The following is a 22,405-nucleotide window of genomic DNA, read 5'->3' on the forward strand; positions in this document are numbered from 1 at the left end:
ATGCCTCCAGGGATGGGGGCATCCACAACCTCCTTGGGCAACCTGTTCTACTGCATCACCACTCTTTGTGTGAAAAACTTCCTCCTAAGATCTAACCTAAACCTCCCCGTCTCAGTTTAAAACCATTCCCCCTTGTCCTATCACTGTCCATCCTCATAAATAGTTGTTCCCCTTCCTGGTTATATGCTCCCTTCAAGTACTGGACCCTCCTCTGGACCTGCTCCAAGAGCTCCACATCCTTCCTGTACTGGGGGCCCTAGGCCTGAACACAGTACTGCAGATGGGGCCTCACAAGAGCAGATTAGACAGAGTAGAGGGGGACAATCACCTCCCTCTCCCTGCTGGCCACACCTTTTTTAATGCAGCCCAGAACACAGTTGGCCTTCCGGGCTGCAAGGTATGACAGAAAGGAACTGTTTATTTAATATGGGTGCTCTTATTGGGGCAGGGCGAAAGTGCGTAGGAATTACCATATGTCTGCATCAGGAATAAATTACATTATATTGACAATTTCTTTTTCAAATTAGGATGGCCACTGAGCAAAAGTCAGGAAGAGCTATTCAGAAATATACATAGCACAGAAGTCTGTCAGGAGATGCTTCCCACCAGTTCAACACTCGCATAACAGACTTCACGTGCCAGTCTGCCATCAGAGTTCTAATGAATGGGTAAGACTTGTTAGAAGACTGTGTTACAGATTAGGTCTGCTCAAGCTTTATTGCAGTCCACAGTTCAGCTGGAAAGAGCAGACTTCACTTTGGGATATTTGTATTTATTTAATCCATTTTAAAATGACAAAGGGTTTCATGTACATGAGCAATTCTCATTATTGAGCTTACATGACCAATATTTATTTCAGCAAAGAAGACGTATGAAAAGAAAGCAAACTTCTTGATGTTGTGGATTTCCTAAACATTCAGACTTTTTGTAGGCAATTAACTGCTATGCATGCATTTTAAATGCCAAGATTTCATTACTTGAAAAATGGCTACTTGTTTACAGAAGGCTTTCTCAGAGTATATGTGCTCTGTATTCTCTGAAAATGTATGTTTTTTGTATGTGCTGACATCTCTTCCACAACAGATTCGTTACCTTTCTGCAACAAACATACAAGTTCGCACAAATCCTTCCAGAGTCTTCATGCTCTATAATTCTTTCTTACTGTCACTTTGGTTTGTCTCATAATTATCAGCCAACTTGCACAATACATCAGAAATTCAAGAAGCATAACTTAAGTTAACACTTAATCAGATCTGTATTTTAAGTACCAGAAAACATTTACCTATGTGCTTCCACACTTGTATTTCTACTCTTTACTTTTGTCCCCAAAATTTTCCATCACAATAAAAGCAACAGTCTGCAAACATCTTCCTTTCCTCTCCAAAGTAACCCCAAAGTAAACTGAAATCTACTTTTATTGCTCCAACACAAATGAATCTGATTCTTGCTGTATGTTTGCAAGGCCATGAGCTCAACTAGATGACACTTCTCTTTTATATTAATTTTTGAATGTTACTCTGGATGAATTCACAGTATCAGAGATCCTTCTGGGTAGGAATGGTAGAACCCTGTTAATTTATTTAAGAAAGGATTAACAAAAAATAGCAGAGGAAGTGAGCAACAAGCAAGACTCCATCTATTGACTTAGTCCACAGGAATGAAGAATACAGAATGTTCTATTATTTCTTGGTTATTTCTTACATCTTTCCATCAGCTCCTACTGGCGGTATCAAAGTACTGACAAAAAACTTAGACCTTAATACTGGAGAACTTTAAGGGCTGCTTCAAAAGTAATGCCTTCCATTTTATTACGTTGGCTCATGACATCAGAGGCCAAAACATCCAACAGTGGATGTGAGCACAGTGAGGCAGTGGTTGGTGTGTTTCAGCAGTGAAGACAGCAGCTCATATCCACTGGTGCAGATCTGTACGAGCGCAGCATGCAGGCTCTTCTTCATTGCTGGTGAAAAAACACAGCTAATGGTGGTTACTATTGTTGAAAAAGAGTGTGCTGTATCTGAGAATTTGCTCTATCAAATAGTGTTATTGTGCTCTTTGTATCTGTTGCAGTTTCCATGGAAATAAACAGGAGGCATTACTTTCAGAGCAACCTACATATATCCTTCTCCATTGCAATAAAAGTAAATGGAGAAAGCATACTGGTAGTGAGACTAAATCCCCATCTCCACATCCAAAAACATTTCTGCTGAAAAAAGACACAAAAAACAAGTAAATTCAGTCTCAAACACAGATATATCATTATCTGAGGATCTTCCATTTCTACAGAAGGTCACAGGAATCAAAGGAGAAAAGAAGAACAGGGAAACAGGCTGCTACTGCTATTAAAAAGATAACACAACAATACAAGTTTGTCAAGGACTGTATCATGACTACCACAGTTCCAAAAACTAATGACTACCAACAGGTGTTCAAAGTCCCAGCTAGAATAAGTTTTTTTCCCCCCCTACACAGTCCTGTAGTGATTCCTTGTGTCAGAACTTTCATTTATAAGGAGAAATACCAAAATTTGTCCAAGTTCCTGTAATACATTTGCTTAGTCTCACAAAAGCTTGGCCATGGGTGTTCAGCTTGAATTGCTATTCTGTATGATGGAGCTACCAACATTAGCAGCTGTCACTGAGAACTGGGAATTAATCATCAGCTCCAGAAGGCAGTCTGCCCACTCCAGCTTTCCTAGGTCCCAAAGTTCCAGGCCTTTGCCCTGCAGGAAATCCTAGAACACAGATCAGAACATAGGGTACTGGAACTGAATGTAAATGCATCACTGAAAAAAAAGGCAGAGAGTAGTTAGTGTTGCACTTGATTTCTCCAAAGAGGGCATCACCTTGATAAGGAGAGTCTGGCCCAATGCCAACCTACTCCTTGCTTCATGGGACCAAAGTGCAGCATTTGTTGGTCTGGCAGCAGAATGGCAATAACACTGCATAAACAGCACTGAGCAGCACAGAAAGTAGAGCAAAGGGAAGAATTTTTACTTCTAGTTCTGCTGAGATTTTATCCAGCTTTTGCAGTAAAGCAATTTTAGTAGAATAATGGAGAAAATACTCTACAAGGTAATTCCTTCTCATTAGAAAGTTTCCCCCAAATAGAAGTCTGCTTTCCAAAAGTCCACACGTATCTAGTACAAAAAGGCAACACCAATGCAACAGAACATCACAGCTCCATTACACATGGCTGTCACCAACAAATCAAGCAACAGGCATGCCAATGCATGCATCTCAGATACACACACAACCCATCAGAAATACCCCGGCTAAACAGACAAAAAATACATTCTAGGTAATTCTTTCAATTAAGAAGTTGCTGCAGAGAGACCAATTAGTAACCACTTTTGTGGGAAAACTGCACATGCACGTAGGACAAAGTCTTACTTTTCCCTTATCTTCCTCCTTTGGCTGTCACACACAAAAAGCTGACTTAGAGGCCAACACTTCAGCATTTAAAGGCGAAAAGTAAGAGAAATGTCATCAAGGCAACCACAAAGAGGTACCAAAGAACTACAGAGCTTCATTTACCTGCATGTGCCTCCAACTCCTACCACAGGAACAAGTTCAGTACCAGTGAAACATTACACAAGTAATTTAAGTCTTCACTGTAACTTAAGTTTTCATGGCTTCACAATAGGAAGAAGTTGCTAGTTTTTTTCACCTTTACATTCCAGCAAGCCACATCAGACTTGAGACCTATTTTGACATCACCCAATCTTTTGTCCTCCCAGACACTCATATACCATGCAGACACTATCACCCAGTTGCATCAGGCTCCCCAGCAGGTAAGTCATCGACTGCTGCAGAAACACAAAACTGCACATTATCTTCAACAGAACTAAAACAAATTCACTCCCATCTGCAGTTAAGTATACGAATACATGTAAAGCAGTAATACTTTTGCTCTTTCTCTTACTTTCAAAACAATATTGTATGTACAAGCTACTGTGCTTGGATAGAAGCACATCAGACTACAGAACCTATAATTACACTGCCAGCTCTAAATACAAGCAACACAGACAATATTTCAGGACAACAATCCATTACTGCAGACACTGTAAGAACTTAGGAGACTGCCAAAGTTCAACTACTAAGACTCAGCAATTCTCCACACCGAGGTAATCCAGCCCAGGTACAGACTGGATCACAAACTATCTTATGTGTTATCACAGAATCATTAAGGTTGGAAAAGACCTCCAAGATCATCTCATTGCACCCAACCATCCACCTACCACCAATACTGCCCACTAAACCATGTCCCTCAATGCCCTTCTTGTAGTGAGGGGTCCAGCCCTGAACACGGCACTCGAGGCACAGCCTCACCAGAGCTGAGTACAGGGGGACAATGACCTTCTTGCTCCTGCTGGCTGTACTGTTGTTGACACAAGTCAGGATGCTGTTGGCCCTCCTGACCTGGGCACACTGCTGGTTCATGTTCAGCAGGCTGCCAGCTCACATCCCTGGGATCCTTTTCCTCCACGCTAGAGAAAGGGTGGTTCCTTACCTCAGAAGGCCTGCCAAACCAGACTGTTCTTTTAAAGTTACATTAATATAGCAAAAGAGGAAGACAAGAAGAAGTTCAAGTGAGGTGTACTTCCACTCAAGCCAAATTGTCAGTCAGTAAAGATTAGCAAGTTATTTAAGAACAGTGTTTGGGGGGGGGGGAAAAAAAAGTAGAAAGCACAAAATGCTATTGTTGAAATGAAAGCACCTTGCAAATTTAAGCTTATTATAGTTTGAATTCAAAGTTAAAAATACTTAAGAGACAAATTTCCATTCTTAAGTCATGGTAGCCAAGTCTGTACTTGCATAAATATCCATGTAGCCATCCTGTCTCCCAGAAAGTATTATTTTGTCCAAGCAAAATTTATATATGCTTTGAGACAAAAATCAATTTTAGAATAATCTTCCATTTACCAAAAAGACGGAAAGAGCATCACACATACACACAAATCTACAGCATCTCAAACTGTGCCCAATTCAATTTAAAAATCTTGCAAGAATCTTCAGTAACTCAAGGTCCTGAATATTGCAGTACCTGTACCACTCCATATAAAGTTGAGTTAACATCTAGGAAAGCCCATTCACCGTATCTGCAAATTTGCACAAAGGCACAGTCTCACAAGAAGTTGCTATTTTATATGCTTAATTTCTTACATAAACGTTTGGGAATTTTTAGGCTTTTTGAAGGAGAGCACAGCCCTTAGTCATATGCTGATTTTCCAACAAAGTTATAGCAAAGAGCTTCAGCCAAAAATAGAACGTGTATTTGTGTGTTCCTGGTGCCCTGCCAGGCTTCAGATGGGCTTTAGCTTCTAAATATGATAAACATCAGTGGAGAGAAACTGCATTTTTTTTGTAGTCTGCATTGTTAGCAGGTAACTTTGAGATGCATTTTAAACAGGTAACTTCAAAGCATGTAAGATTAGACAACACACTCAAAGAAAAATGCTAAGCCCTTTATCCTTCAGAATCTCATATTCAAGAGAAAACATTTTTCCATACAATATTCTGCCTACATTTTGTTTCCTCGTCTCAAGAGATCCCTTTTTGTAGAATGCATCTTAATCATTCATAGATACACTTAACCAACACTAAATCAGGATTCTTACCGTACAAAATAATTCAATACAATCTTGTGTCAATTAAATAGCAAGATTATACAACAGAACAATTCCTCAAGCACCTTTTGCAGCAATTTAGGCCAATTTTAAACACAACCAAGCTAGAATCTGTCTGAAGATTCTAGATGTAAGAGCAAAAATTGCCAGCAGAAACTGTTTGAGGGAGGTATTCATATGTTGTGTCCATGTATGTACTGACAGATGAAACTACTGCCATGAAAGCTGCTGTCTCAATTCACATGCACTTATTGTCCATCACTGTCTATCACATATATCCCATTTGGCAGACCACAGTGAAGAAAGCCTGTGAAGTTATTACCACATGCTGAACGAAATCCAACTCAATAGTATCATATCTACAGGGGGTAAAGGGAGAGAAGGGAAGAATTTCACATAAAGCACAGGTATAGAGTTGTGAAAGGACCAATAACCTCGCAGAGCTGGGTTTATTTGAGAACCCAGTTTGCCCTGGGAGATGAAATACAAGCTGTTCCTCCCTCCTTCCCTAAGCACATACACCCTCCTTTGTTAAAATCACCAGTGGCAAGAGGTAACCCAGGATGCATGTGTTTCAGGCAGCATTAACTTATGCCATGTCTATTACACAAGACAATAGCACACTCATGTAGGAGCATGCAAAGCAGTGAGGTAGTACATTTTAAGACTATATAATAGAAACATGAACAGAGGAATCTTATCTGTGTAGGTCTCTTAAATTAAAAAACACACACAAGCTGCATCACACCTCTCTCCCAAGGAACAGGCAGAAAAGGAAATGTTTAAAATGTTAAGAATATCTAAAAAACTGGAACAAACCCATAAGCTAGACAAACAGAGCATAAATCTCAAAAATTTTTTTTTAAGTTATATGAGATAAGCTACATTTTAAAACTGTACTCTTAGACCTAAACCAGTAAAGATGGTGTTGAGACTATGTTTACAGTTTTAAAAATGACCTGCTTGGTTATTTCTCAAGACAACCAAATAAACTTTCACGCTTTCCTTCACTTCTGAGCCAAACTACCTCACACAATTAACACGAAGAAGTTTGAAACTCTGTATCCCTCAGAAATTTAGATTAAGTCAATATCTAGATTAAGCCATATATATTTCCTATACATGTGTGTACTATCCAGTCTTTGGCATGGTAACAATAATGTGAGGTCTCATTGCAAAAAATTCAACCAAGCCTTCCTGGGAAGGAAGGATAACACTTGTATACCCACCCGTCATGGGATGTGCACTGTAAGGTCACTATTTCATGAGAATAAAGTCTAAACAAAAAGAAATCTTACTGCAGTCTTAAACGTACAAAATGTCAGCTTGAGAAAGTCTTGAGCATTTTCTGTGATACAGCCATATGCCATTATCTTTCATCACTGTTTAAACCATCATTCCAAGAACATTAGTACTTATATCCCTACTGATTTCTGAACTAACATTGACTTGATAATTCAACACAAAAAGCATTAGCAGATGTAAAACAGTTCAAGTACATACCAGAACAAATTCAAATTATTTAAATGCAAAATTTTTACTACATCTAACTGATCCCACAAAGCTCTAATATCCAACACAGAGAATGATGAAAAATATTCAGTGACACAATGTTCTTACTTTTAGTAGTTCAAAATAATGAAGGCAGTGGTAAACAGGGGCAAGGAGGAGCCGGGGGAGAACATACTGAACAGCTTCTTTAAAGCCTTCACCTATTGACTAGAAAAGAAATAAGTTTCAGTCTTAAAACAAACGTACTGAAGCAACAATATAATGTAATAAAAATAAAAATAATAATAATGCTTGCTAAAAAGAAAGTTACCTGTAAATAAAATGCTGCTCCTGGCTTCGATAATTGACTTAGAAAATGATCATGAAAACCAGGTCGTAAAATATCTTGTGCATACGATTCGTAAGGATCAAATGCTAGTTCCTACAAAGAAATACAAAACTGATTTAATAACTAAAACTTATTGCTGAAAGAAAATACACATACTACATTGGAGAGATTTGTTTGCCCAGTTATTCTAAAACGTAGAGATGAATCAACACTGTCAAGCTTTATGTAAAATGACTCATGGAATAATTCAGGTCGGACAATCTCTGCAGAGCTTACCTGCATACAGTTGGGTATCTCTGGGTTGTGAGGGTACGTGGCTGCTTCATGTCCAACTGCCATCCACCAGTACCCCCAGGTGGTTTTTGTAAGGCTGTGCTCTATCCTAACATTCACCTGCTTGTACTGATAAGTGGGGTTTGCCACAGCCCACGGGCAAGACCTTGTGCTTGGCTTTGCACTTGAATCTCACAAGATTCACCTGGATCCACTGCTGGAGCCTGTCTAGGTCTCCCTGAATGGCATCCCAGCCAGGTGTGCCGACTGCACCACACAGCTTTGCTGTCATTCACAAACTTTCTGAATTTACACTCAATCCCACTGCTGATGTCATTGATGAAGATGTTTAAAGAGCATAAGTCTCAGTACTAAACTCTGAGGGACACTACTTGTCACTGATTTCCATTTAGACATTGAGCCACTGATCACCACTCTCTGGGAATAATTCTCACAACCAGTTCCTCATCCATCAAACACTCCACTTGTCAAATCCACATCAGTTCTCATGACCTGTAGAAATCTCCTGAATTACTTCAACCACAGTAACTTGTCCTCTCGACAGATGTCAACACAGTTATTCACCCATAGTCTGTGGTAATGAGGTAACTCCTTGCTTAAAGAAGGCTTCGATCAGTTTTTGATTGGTAAATTTTTGCAGAAGCTCAGGCACAACATTCCTTTTGAAGACCTTCCTCTATGATTTCCTCCTTCTGCAAGCTTCAGTCTCCATCCCCTAGAAAGCCTAGTGCAATAGCCCTCCTCACCACCTCAGGACACCTGCTGGCAAAGAAGCCCTTGCTTCACTTTGCTGTTGAAATCTAATCACAGGGTTGTTGTTGTTTGTTCCCATCCCCCCTTCCCCACCCCTGCCACGTTAACTAAAGATTAAACAGCCTATAAAAATTGAAGACTAAGACTATAAAAGTGAATGCACTCTAGAAAAAAAATAGTCTGCTCATGACTGGGGGAGGGTTAGAAAAGGAAATAAAAATATAAACAAAGGCAGCTTGCGCAAGCATACGCTTAGCACCTATATGCAAATCCTCAAAACACATGTGATTAACAACACAACAGAAAAATCAGTATTTTCTTACCTCAGCCATATCTTCAAAACAGCTGCCTACTAACGGATGAGGACTACCTTCATCTGTCATTTCAACAGTGTCTTCTATATGACCCAACAACTTTACACTAAGTTCGTGAATGTCCGATATACGACTAAATATATTTTCAACATCCTGCAAAGCAGCAGAAACAGACAAGAATCAACAAGGAGCTGGACACAATTCGAGATAAAGTGTTCTGTGCAAAATAACTCTGTTACGATACGAGAATTAAACATCTCCTTAATCAGAACAAGATTTTATAATCTATATTGTGTAACTTTTGAAATACAAAATCACAGCATTTATTTTTAAAACAATGACTTTGTATACGTATGTATACAAATATAAGCATTTACAATGAATTTAACATGGCAGAGAGCATTGACCAACCTTAAACTAGTCCTTCCTGCAAGTGAGTACATAAAATTGAATCGTTTCTTCTACAGGAAGATGCTTCCTCACAAATATTCCTTTACAATTCACATTTCAGAACTCAAGGGAAGTGTTTTCTCTGCTACGGACATGTTAAATTCCGTTTAATAAATGTTTACTGAGATTTATACATTATGTTACATATACATATATTTATTTAAACACAACACTTACATGAGATGAAAATAGTTTGGAGTTGGAGGCATATGGCTCTCTAAAGACTCTGATAATGAGATTAAGTTCCCTTATATATTGCCGAACCTCTGCCATGAATGACTTCACCAGGTCATAATAGGTTTGCTCCCCTGAAGTGGAAGGCTCTTCATCAGATAAAGTTAGTGCACTTAAATCTTCTACATCTTGATGGAACATATCCATTAACACCTAGGCAGCAAAGAGAGAGAAAGCCATCAAGCAACAAGAATTACTTCTCAAGACCTACCAGTAAGCGCTCAGAAAATAAAATTATTATTTCTACTAAACCAAACTAAGCAGCAGCAGCGTTTGAACGTATTGTTCTGCAATTGGTTGAGCATTATGAAAGCAACACGCACTGTTATGAATTTGCAAGTCATTATTTGCAGTGCAAATTTCTGAAGAACCCCATCACTCAGGCCAGTCTTGGCATGTTTCAGAACACGGTCCTAAAAATCAATCATCGCTTTAAGAGCTCTATGAAGTACAGAGATGTTAGCATTTAGTCACGTACTGTAACACTGAATAAGCCTACACAATCTAAGATTCTAAAGATGCAATATTATGAAGAAGCATGTGCATTCTGGCTCTTCACCTTAGGCTTTAACAGAAAGCCATTTGTGACTCTAACTCAGAACCCCGATATCTGTGATGAATTCTGGTGTGCCCACACACTGGTAGGATTTGTCCCAAATAGCTCCTCACTTCTGTTGAATTGGCATCCCTTAGAGCGTTCAGAAGCATGAGCAGACAGTCAAATAAAAATAGCTTGCATTCTAATACAGGTGATGGTTTTTCGTGTGGTTTTGTTTGCTCTGTGGTTTTTCTGTTGTTTTTTTGTTTTGTTTTCTGTTTTTTTTGTTTTGTTTTGTTTTTTAAACAAAGTAGAATTTTTCAGATGGACAGGTGGCACAAAGAGAAGTGTGAAAGCATCTGGAAAAGAGACAAACTTTTGGTTGTTCTGTTAAAAAAAAAAAAAGTAGAATGCACACACTGGCAGCAGGAACCTAAAGGTCCTTGAAGTGGCTGGAAAACATTTTGGGAATACCTGCCAATGGCTTGTTCCACTGAGACAGTAAATCAATATGCCCACTTCAGAGCTCCCAAAAGCTTCTTCTACGTACATATTAAAAAGAGTTCCTCCTCCAATGCACAAGTGCCCAACGCAGTTTCCAAATGAGCCTCTTCTACTCATCACCCATCCCTGCCTAGGACACAGAGAGACATGCAGCAACAGCACTGTTCCTACTCGATATTCAAGCACACAGCTCCAAACGCTGCGGTAACAACCCAGGAGGGTGCATCCAAAAGTAAGGCCAAATGACCAAGACAACTCTCCTGACCAGTAATTCACTCCTCACAACCTCACACAACACCTTTCTTTCCTCTTGAGATGAAGACAGAAGCATGATGGAAAAAAAATGCAGGCTTGAACAAGACACTCCCTGAAGTAGATGCAAGTCCAACCAAAGATACTGATTACCACAGCCCCAGACAAAGCATCCACTAGACTACAGCAGAAGGAGCGTCTCTCAAGTCCCATCTGTTAAAGGACTAACTTCAGGCTTTGGTTTTTTTAAACAATGGAAAACTCAAGATGCTGATGAGATGGCCACAGAAACTAGAGTGCGAAGGCACGTGAAACACAACGGGCTGCTCTCCAGCACTGCTGGATCACTGGGTAAAGAGGTAACTGCTGTCTGAATCTGATGACTTCTCTGAAGCCACAGGAAGGATGACCTGACAATAAAAGTATGGATGCATACAGAGAAACAGAGATGCCCACGTTTATCTATTTTTAACCACTTGACCACAGCAATACTGCAATACAGTCTTATTTTGGGAGAATACCCATGCTTCAAATCAGCCTTCTTTTTTTAAGATACAAAGAAGAAAAGAAGGCCCAACTATTACAGCTAAAGAATGTGAAATTTTGAAGTCAATGCTGCTTCACCATTTTTAAAGCATTTACACATTGCTGGGATTAGGCAAGCAATATCAAAAGAAAGAGACATTTACCTGTTAATAAGCACGAGCAACAGCTCTGTAACTCAATTAGCTTTTCGAAAGCTTTGCTGTATCAGTGGAACAATATTTTACTGCAGCAATTTCTTCTTTCAAATGTGCAACACCTCCTACTCACTAAGGAATAGATATTGTCCTCTTAAAATTCAACTGAAATGTTCTTTTAACACAGAAAAAAGTTAAACTTACCTTATCAGCACACATTGCCACTTTAATATCTTGTTTCGTAATCTCATAATGCCTTATATTTCGTACATAATTCCCAACCAATTTTAGTATGTCTGCAGAAATGTATTCTAATACTGCCACTATGTAAACAGACACTTGGTGGTCAATTTTGTAACCTAGAACCTCCTGAAAGGAAAAAAACAAATATCCCATGTTATTCAGGTGTCAAAATATATGATTTGTAAGCTGTGCTATAAGTTTAAGATTCTACTCAACATCCACAACATACAGTCTATTTTTTTCAGTAACAGTAATGCAACAGTCTGTAGGCCAAGTAAACAAACAGTATCACTGTAAATGCTGCTCTAACAGCTACAGAAGTGACCACAGTGAAGAACTGTCCCAGAAATCTTGCTTGAAAGCTAGTGCACTCTCTAGTGGATAAAGAAAGCTATGCACTCATTTGCTACATATTCGGTTATTCTTATTTTGTACGACTCAAAAAACAATCAAGAAATTTCCAGAAATATCCTTAGACGGGTAAGCAGAAGAAATATATGCAATTAACTAAACTGGAAACACTGACAATTAAATTACGTTGAAAGAAACATACGTTGTTGTTTTTTTGTTTGTTTACATTTCAGACAGCAAACAGAAATCACACAAAACAAAACAGTCAACTTCCAATTGCATTCCAAAAGCAAGCTGACATTGCTACTTACCTTCAATAAAGGATGGATTTTTTCTACTGGGAGAGATAACGGATTTCTTCGTTTTCGTTTCTCAATGGCAGACTGGGCATCAGCTATTGCCCACTTATCAATAGGATGGGGAAAGCTTTTCTGAACACGATCCTTAAAAAAAGAGAAGGACTAAAGGGTAAACGCATTATCTGAATGACTTCAGTGATATCACTACACTATGAAATCTCTTCCACTAGTTAACAGATGAATGTCTACTAATGTCAATACTCAGACTATAAGAGCTTGAAATTCTACTGTTTTGGGCACAAGCTCCTCACTACATTCATGATGCTGTACCAAAAAATCATCATCAAAAACAAACTTAGTGCTCAAAACTTGAGAAGCACCAGAATTAAGTTGTCTCTGTACGCAGTTTCCTCACCAGACATATGCTGATAATTCAGCACTTAAATACAGGACTGTGTCTCATCCTAGTGCTTTACTCCTTGTATAGACCAGCCACAGCAGTTTATTTACTTCATCCAGCATGCCTGTAAAGTAAATACCTATGCACGTACCACGTTCCAAGGAGCTCTGCTGTTGGAGCTCACACACGGGTCTCCAGAGATTCAAAAACCTGCCTGGTTTTGGTAGCCTAGGTGCTTAAACAAAGCAGTCAGAAATCTAACTTTTCAGATAACTTCACATCTCATTTTTTGGACCACTGACTGTTACAATTGCAAGTGCTCACTTACGTAAATATGACCCCGATTTGAGCAACCATGAAATGAGGAAGATGAAATTTATGACCACTACAAAGGGCGAAGTACACAAACAAAAAGTTTCCAAAAAAACATACGGGACAGATTACAGCTCTGTAAAGATAGCACCCAACTCTCTGAAATACAGCCTTCTACCTTTTTTCCCCCTTCACCTCTGCAAAAGGAAAATGGAGGTGTTGTACAAAATAACCTACAACTCATTTGCTAACACCAAATCATTCCCCTAATGCAGCTCAGACTGCTGACTGAAGAATTAAGGTGACCCGAGGGAAAAACAAACGTGTAAGACCATGTAATTAAAGACAGCATCATCACGTATAAACACTAAGGGGGTAAACTGAGGTTGCCTGATCATCTTCAGTTCTTCTATTTCTCATCCTAAGGGCTTGATTTGACCATCATCAGGAATCTTAAAGCAACGTTCCATTTGATGTTGTGTTTTAAACAGCAGCAACAAAACACTTGATGCAATCTTCCACAAACCTCCGCTGACCAGAAGAACATTGCAAAACAGGCCAGCCGTGAGAGGGGATCCTGACCACCACTGGGGAGTCAGCATTCAGAAAAGGAAGGATGAAATTTATGACCAGCTATTATGCAGTAAGACAGCTCACACAGACAGTTTTACTGGGCACTGAACAACAAGTTCAACTGATGGGAAAAACACCTCTTAGGTAACTCAGCAGGTTTTATGCTGACGGTTCTTCTACATAAACACACAGAACTCGTGAATCTTGAGCTCTGAGACAGCTTGGTGGATTTTCTGTTAGGCTGTTAGCTCCTCAGCCCCCCACATACCTGTCAGTGTGCTGCCTGTACTTCTCTTCTACACTTTCCTCAGAAAGCAAGGAAGTTGCATCTTGTTTAGCAACCTAACCTGGCACAGCCCCCAGGTGCTGGACACCAGTGTGCTCACTACAAATGGAGTCTGCAGCACATCTAAGCACAAAAGGCTACCAAGATATTCATGGGCTTAGGGCATGACTAAATTGGCTTGTTTCTTAAATGAAGACACTTCTCCTCAAACGTCAGGCTGAAAGTCTTTGACAAAAGAATCAAAAGACATTTCTACACAAAGAAGTGTTCTTTGACTCATTCTGACAAGTGATTGAATTATTTTAGTTCTGAGTTCTGAGGGGTACCTGCTATTATCAGCAGGCTGAGAAAGCAGTGTGAGGTCTCAGTCTATGCAGGTAGAGTCAGCATGCAGTACTGGGGGCGGTGAAATAAAAGTCTTTTTAAAGGAACCAGTTAGCTTTCAGCTTTATGCTCAGAAGTTATGCTTCCCAACTGCTACGAAGTAACGTGGATCACAGAGACAGTTTTACTGCACACCAAACTACAAAGGCAACTGATTGGAGAATCACCTGTTAGGTAATTCAGCAGAGGTTTCATGCTGAAGGTTCTGTTACATAAACATACATAATTAGTGCTTTTCCCTCTTATACCAACAGTTGCCTTTTACATTGTGAAATTATTATTATACTAACTTTTCATACAGCAGCTCAAATTAAGTTGCAAAAGAGAGATCAGATTTATAATAAACACTCTCTATACCTCTACATCCAGAAAACTTCTCGGCTGGGCTTGACACAACATATTTAGCAACTGGAGAATTAGCTCCTCCACGTACTGCAACGCATCTTCGGTAGAGGAGAGCTTAGGATGGACTTGCACCTGAACCTGAACAAAATAGAAGGATTTATGCGTTATTTTTGCTCTTCCCCAAACATGCAAATATTATGACATAAGGATGAGTGGAACAGCTCAGGTAACTCCACTGAGGAGTGCGTGTACTGTACCTCTGCTAAGGCGCACCGCACAGAACTGAAGTGCTCACTTACACTTGATAGAAATAGAAACCTCAAACGTTTAAAAATACCCAAACTGCTGCAATATTTAATGTCAGAAACCACCTAATTAATAACGGTGTTCAGAAGTGCAATTAGGAAAACTCTTCAAAAACACTGCCTACTTGATCTTTCTCCCCTATCTCTTCACCCCACTGTGTGCAGGATATACGTCAGGCATGGCGCTGCCTCCCTTTTCACACCCCCTCGTGCACCACTCAAGCTACAACACAGTAATACACAGAACCTTTTGCAAAGCGAGAGCCCTGCAGAAATAGAAACGACCTCAGCAGCATTTAGCCAACAAATCGTCCAATCCATTCTCAACAGGCCCTCATTATGTAAGGCTGGTTTAGAAGTCTGCTTCCATGCTCCTTGTTTTGATGTCAGGCTCTAGTTTAGAAGGAAGAACGGGAACACTTGAAGTAGGCCGCGGTCACGCTGGCATTCAGCAGCATGAGGCTTTTGAAGTTCACTCCCCACGCATCTCCACATATGCCACCAGTGTCTGCAGGTTCTCCCCAGGGCAAACCCACAGAGACACGCTCCTGCTCAGCTCCCCCAAGGGGTCAGCTTACCCACGTTTTTTTCCAGACGGTCATTTAAACTTCCACAGCCAGTTTGTGGGGACAGTTTTTCTTTGCATCTCTGCAGTGATCAGAAGCACAATTTTAACCCGTTGGAAATGCAGGCGTGCAAAGCTCCGCACTCCGAGAGCCTAAAACCAACAGGCGGTTGAATCTCAGTCCTGAACACTGGTGGCAAATATTATGGCAGAGCATGCCAGTCGCTGACTTTCGCAATGCTTTTCAAGCCCTCATTTCATCATTTTACCATTCCCACTGCATTCAACTCAAGACGCCTCCAGTTCTCCCAATCGCTAACAGAAGAGCAGAACCACCTTAAGCCAAAACCCGACAATTTGTCTCATCCAAATATTAAGCCTATGTCTATACTCAAATTCTACTGCCATAATTATTTAATTTCACAGCTGAGTTCTCGTTCCTATTTGCAGCCATAGCAAGAATTAAATGTTACGAAGTTCAAACACACAACAGCCTCAAATAGAAATCCACTTGCTCGCTAAGGCACTCATTAGTTGGAGCACTTCATGTCTAGGCACAGCCCCGCCGCTCACAGAGCTGCTACTGAGAATTAAACGTGCCTGATCACGGGTTTAGCTTTTGCAGGTTGCATACCCTGATGCTTTACGTCCTAAAAAACACCTCCAACATTTGCTGTTTTTTAACTTGAAAACGCAGGCAGAAATAGAACAGGCGAAGCTCTCCCTAAGAGGAACGTTTTGATTATGCCGATGGTTTCATTTTCCCAGTAACACACAGCACACTGCAGGAGGCACCTGGGGAACAGTGCGCCCGCTGGCCCCCAGCACGGCCTACAATTCAAGCTCTGCTGCCTGACACACCGTGCCATCCCGGGGCGGTCTCACATCACTAATTACACACTTGCAGAAAAAATTCTCTTAAAGATCAACAGGTCTAAGCTGCCTACGAGATGCCCTCTTGTTGTTTTTCTTAGGCAGATCTGAACATATTCACATCAGGTTATCCCTACAGGTTGCTATAGCATTCTGTATTTTGAAAATACTAAATTACCAAGTCAACCAGACAGTAAGAATACGTAATACGATAAACCTGAGCAATGAGAAGTCGCTCTGCTTTCTCCCTTGCTTAGAAAACAGATGGCAGACTTCAAACCCCTTCTGTCTGTAAATCTATAGGAATAAGAACAAACAAATACCACACCGGGCCATGACCTGAAACGTTATCCATAGTCAGCCAAAGCAGAGTCAACAACGATAACCTATTCCTAGTTCAGGAGATAAAGTTCCAAACATTTTTTTTATGTTTGGGGAGCAGTTACATCATTCTCCTTGAAGTCTGCTGTCTTCAGGTACCACTGAGCTGAGCCAGAGCAGAGCACGAGGTGCTGTGGGTCGCCGGCACTGTTTATCTCTATTAGAGAGGCAGTAAATGTAAACTTCAGCAATGAAGCTGAAGTGAGATTTAGTATCGTTTACGGTTCAAAGTCATACAAGCAAAAACAAGAAAACAATCAGTCCAACAAGGAAAATGAAAGGAGATCCAGGTGCACAAGGGGCACAAAGCATGTCATCTGAAGCACGGTGGCACCAAGGCTGGGCCCAGGCTGGCCGCAGCTGAGCGCACTGGTCAGCAGGCGCAGGAGTGTGATGTGAGACGGGCAAGAGGCAGGGTTTGGTAAGAAGGCATGAAGTGAGAACACCTGCTAGAGGCTCTGCCACACGGCTGAGTCCCAAAGAGGAGACAGCCCAGCTGGGGAAAGGGGAAGAGGCTTCCATCCTCCTGAGAGGCAGCTCAGAATCAAAATTAGAACAAGAGGGCCACCCCACCCCCGAAGGGCCCACCACAGGAGCACACCCGATAAACACAGAGAAACAACTTCTGAAGTGTAGCGATGTTTAGATAAGATTCTTATCTACACATTTCACCTCTCCCTTCAATACTGGCAGAACCCATCCCTCCCTCCCACACCCACCAAAACATCTATCTTGCAATAAGGGAAATTACCACAAGAACAGCCTAAAAACATCTTTTGACAAAAGCTTCAATTCTTTGAGATACCCCAACAAACCCTAGCGGGCCAGCACAAGTGAGAGCAGCTAGAACCCCCGCCTCCCCTGCTCAGCTGTAACTCAGTTCATCCGACTGCTTTTTTCTCTGGCCCAACACAACAGTACCGAACCTGGTCACAAGATAACTCCAAACCAAGCCTAGGCTGACATTCAGCAGTTTATTCTGCCCTTCTTACCTGTGTTTGACAACAGGTAAGAAGGGAAGACTCGCACAGTAAGTTTGACAAACTGACTAATACTAACACCCAAGCTTTCTCTGCAACAACTTTCAGTTACCCTTTCCTCATGCCTCCAAGAGCAAAGGCCAAATGTACACCCAATGTGAAGCCGAAGCATTTCAGCTTATGGCAAAAAACACTTCACTGTGCCTATGAAGGCTGCCTAGAACTACACAGAACTGCCTCCCATCACAAGCAGCAGAAGCTTCAGAAAGATGCATAACAGAAGGGCATCATCCTAAGCTAAGTAATGACCCAAACCAATCTACTCCTGTGTAGAGAACACCACTTCCACATCTAGGTCACACTGCCCATCTACTGGGGTATGACAAGAAGGCAAAGCAGCAACCAAACACCCACGTGTTGAAGCACAAGCAGCTTCCCTGCCGAGCAGGGGTACCACTGCACTGCCAGTCTTGCTTGGTGGCAGCTGAAGTGCTTGCAAGGAAGCAGCTGAAGGAAAAACGCTGTATTGAACAGAGCATCTTGTTAATAAAAAATGGAAGAAGCTGCAATAAGAAGGCAGACTGCAGAAGAAAAGAGAGACTCATTATCTTTCCCTGCCTGCTTAGATAGCAAATATTCTACTGCCATTGGAGGGGGAATCTACGATTTTCCTTGCACTATCACATAGTGGAAAGAGGCAAGGCCTCTGGCATTTCTCCCAAATCAAACACCAAGCTGTTTTCCAAAACACAGGGTGAGACTCAACTGATTAAAAGCATTTTTCCAAGACCAAAATACGAAGGGTAGAAGCAGAAAATACAGACCTTGGCAGACAGGTTATTATTAGAAGCAATTTGGTAACACAGCAGGCTTTTTCTTTTCCCCCACTTCGGTTGCTTTTAAAGTCTTAACAGCTATTATAACCCTTATTTCCACTCAAGCAGATTTTGTTAACATTCCCTCAATGACAAAACCACTGCAGCTGCTTATCACTAAAACACTCTGGGATCGAATATTTTAGGGACAGTTCGCGTGACTGGGCGTCCTCAGAGAGCAAATACTCCACAAAAACTGTGTTTTTCTTCTTGTACTCTTTGCCAACAGTCAGCAATCCCACCCAAGTGGTGGTGTTACCTCGACCAATTCATTCTGTAAACTAAACCAAGCACAGAGGTCTTAAATCCATACTTCAGCACCTTAACTGTATTGTGCACAGCCATCCAGAGCACAGAGAATCCAAAGCTACTGAGAATTAATTACACCCTACACCTGCAGCGAGGCACTGCCAACAAGAACTACCACCACTCTGAGTGAAAAGCAGCAATTGGACTGCCATCGGTTCAAAGAACAAAGTAATTAAGAGTCAGGCAAAAATATTTTCATCAGCCACAGCTTCCTGAGCACTCTTTAGTCACTTCAGGAACTCTGCTCATCTCTTTTCTCTATGGAGGGTATAGAAGATTGACTACGCGATACACTGAATACGTGCAAGCTCACCACCTACAACACTTCCCTTAGCTGAAGCAGCAAATCCTCTTCAGCTGTTGAACCACTTCAATCCAATCATTTTGACCACAATGAATTCCAACGGCTCCCCTTATTAATTGCTCCACAGATTCAGAGCAACTCCAGGTGCTCAAGCAGTGGAGTATGTGTATGGTATGGATGTTCTTTATTCCTCTAAATAATCACATTGTTTAATCGATCAGCAGGGATGACACTTTCCATGATAAAAACCAACGTATCAGGGAAGAAGCATATCATGGGCATGCAGAGCAATTCCTACTGCACAGGGAAGGTGAAGCCACAAGGAAAGATGTTCAAGAAAAATGATCCAAAAAAGATGACTATCAGCAGAAAGCGTGCAAGTTCACTAGCAAAGGAACACCAGCTGAAGAGGCATCGCTCTGCAGGCATTCCTTCTGAATCTGTCTTCCATGGTGCATCAAAATCCACAGGTCTCTGTCTCCAGCCACCCAAGAGCTCTGGTGTTTCGTATGCCTTGAATCTTCCATCTTCATCCCCAGCACCTCACCTGCCCACCTCTACAACTTCTATTTCAAACACCAGCTGCTATTCTGATTTCCTTTTCTTGAAGCTTATTATCAGGATTGCTGCCTTTTGTCAGCAACTGAGGGCCTCTGTAACACTTTGTCTTCTGATGCTTCACAATAATAGTGACCAGGCAGAGAAGCATCATTTCCCTCCTAATTGAGTGCAATGAAGTCTATCTTGACAGGATCTGAAGGAGAATAGGAAGAAAATGGATTACATTATGATCTGAATGGTACAAAAGCTGCTTTTTTCAAATGCAGCCATTGAATGCAAAGACAGTGCATTACAGACTCCATTGTTAAGGCCCATATCTAATGAAATACACGACACGTGCTTGTAAAACTTCATTGATGTAAGAAGCAATTTATACTATATATATGCTTGCTTTTGTTAACAAAAACACAGAATCAAAATAACTCATTAAGAAAGAGAAAACCCTTTGCAATTACTCAACAATACCTATTTTTTAGGAAGTGATTCTAGGGGTGCTGTTTGAGCTCCAAATTACAAGCCAACGTGAAGTTACAAAAGAATAATGGTAGCCATCCCCAGTAGCTGGGAACGCTTTATGCTGGTATACGTGCTCCAACAACGTTAAACACCATTCTCCTAATCAGCAATAGTAATTCAACATAGATCTTCCCAAGTCTCACTTGCAGCTACGCAGAATGTAACGATCCTGTTTGGGTACCCAACAGGTTTCAAGGAGGAACTCAGAAACCAGAGTGCTACCACTACTCAAGAGCAGGCACCAGAGCATGGTCAGCTCACTGGAGGCAAGAAGGGAAAATCCTCTTCGGTTCACGACAGGGTGCACATCAGCACCTGATAACCTGACCGCAGAGAGCACGTGCTCTAGCAATTTAGCAAAGGCACACAGCACTCTCCTTCTGGGAAGGTTCTGCCCTTTGCTCTTGCTGGCATTCGCTGCCACATTCTCTGTTTTACTGGTCCCACATGTAGGCTCCAGGTGCAAGTTGCTCTGGGCAGCATTGCATGGGGACACTGCCCCTGAGCTACCCACTGCAGGGCTGCACACTGCACCTGTCTCCCAAGCAACAACAGACAGCTGTCAGAGCAAGCACACTGCAGCTCTCCTGCTCGCACCTGATACTTAGGACAGGTTTGTCACTTTGTGAGGCCTTTATCGGGACTAAGCATGCTAGCCAAGATAACTTGTACCCACTTAAGTTAGTAAAATATTCCATTTGGCTTCTTAATTAACGAAGAAGCTATTAAGAAGCCGTATGTTCTCATCTACCGTTTAGTTTTCCAGTAACTCAAGTATTTGGCCGTTCAGCACAGAAGATAACAATACGGACGGGTTCTTTATTTCTGCATTTATGGGGACAGCAGCAGGAAGCAGCAGACGACGACACTTCTGGAGTATGCTGAGCAACAGCATGAGAGAAGATAAGAAACAGGTGTAAACCTCCTGAAAGCAAAGGTTCAAAGCACTAACATCTGCTCAACAGTCACACATCTGGGCATCCGAGCTTCAGAACTAACTCCACCTCACCCCAGCTGTCCCACTACCCACAGAGAGCACCACACCACGAAACCAAGACGACTGTACCTTGCAGGGCCAAGCTGGCACCCCTGGCAGCTTATCTCCATTGGCCTGTTTGTGACTTCTGACTCTTCTTCCTCCTTTCACCCAAGCAATTCACTCAACTCCTCCAACAAGCATCCTTAATCCAAGGTAACCCTGTGAACGGCTTGTCCGTTGGGATGAAACCTCGTGTTCTTGACGCAAATAATTCCAGGCTAAATTTTGCCTTGAGACCCTCAGTATGTGTCCTCCAGCACTCAGCATCAAGCCTTGCTCCAAGTCTGGCAAACCATTATGCCATGGAAGGTCCAGGGCAAGATCACTCCTTTGGAAGGTGCTTGGAGGCCGCAGGTGGCTCCAGCTCCCACCCGGTGGCCACCACACTCAGAGGTGCAGTGAGAACCTGAGTGACACAGTCTGCCCAGCCATCTGCTACCAAAGAGATTACTACCACGAAGGTTTGAACCTAGAGCAAAGCACACTATAGAGAAGACAAGCAAGAAGACTTCCAAGAACTGGATGGGGCCAAAGCGTTTGAGAGCTCAGAGCGGGCCAGAAAAACGGGGCGACGTGTTGCAAGAGGAAACTTGGAAGAAATGCTGCACTGGTATGACTGCAGTGCTTGAGACCTCCAGTCTGCGATGGGGAACGAGAGGTCAGCCGGCCCTGGGAGCAGGTCCTTCACCCAGCAGCTGCCGTTCATTGCCGTGGATACACACAGCCACACGAAAACACTGCCGTGCAACCAAGAAGCGCTCCGCTGGCAATCCAAGGCCAGTCCGGGCAGCAGCGTCAGACACCGCCGTCCCTCACGTCCTGCACTTCCCGGGCCCGGCTGCAGGAGGACGGAGAAGGGCTCACCGTTCCTCCTCTCTTCCTCACAGCGTCCGTCCGCGCCCGTCAGCTCCAACATCCCGAGGGATGACGGCGTCCTACCGGAACCCCTCGGACCGGCCCAACCCAGGGCCGGTAACCTCGAGCGTGAACTAGCCGGAGCTCCCCGCGATCCCTCC

At 42.0% G+C, this 22,405-nt stretch overlaps 1 protein-coding gene across 1 annotated transcript; it reads right to left on the reverse strand.

The window, feature by feature from the left end:
* Positions 1-2,058: 2,058 nt before the first annotated feature.
* LOC104909564 (son of sevenless homolog 1-like) lies at positions 2,059-21,504 on the reverse strand. The gene is made up of 9 exons (XM_031552346.1): positions 21,417-21,504; positions 14,694-14,819; positions 12,394-12,525; positions 11,693-11,857; positions 9,458-9,667; positions 8,840-8,983; positions 7,452-7,562; positions 7,250-7,348; positions 2,059-2,734 (listed from the first exon to the last, which is right to left on the reverse strand). Exons 2-9 carry the CDS (start codon positions 14,733-14,735, stop codon positions 2,585-2,587), a joined length of 1,053 nt encoding a protein of 350 aa, XP_031408206.1. The 5' UTR covers positions 14,736-14,819; positions 21,417-21,504; the 3' UTR covers positions 2,059-2,584.
* Between the last annotated feature and the right edge of the window lie 901 nt (positions 21,505-22,405).

Source organism: Meleagris gallopavo, chromosome 2 (assembly GCF_000146605.3).
Source record: "Meleagris gallopavo isolate NT-WF06-2002-E0010 breed Aviagen turkey brand Nicholas breeding stock chromosome 2, Turkey_5.1, whole genome shotgun sequence".
Taxonomy (NCBI): Eukaryota; Metazoa; Chordata; class Aves; order Galliformes; family Phasianidae; genus Meleagris; species Meleagris gallopavo.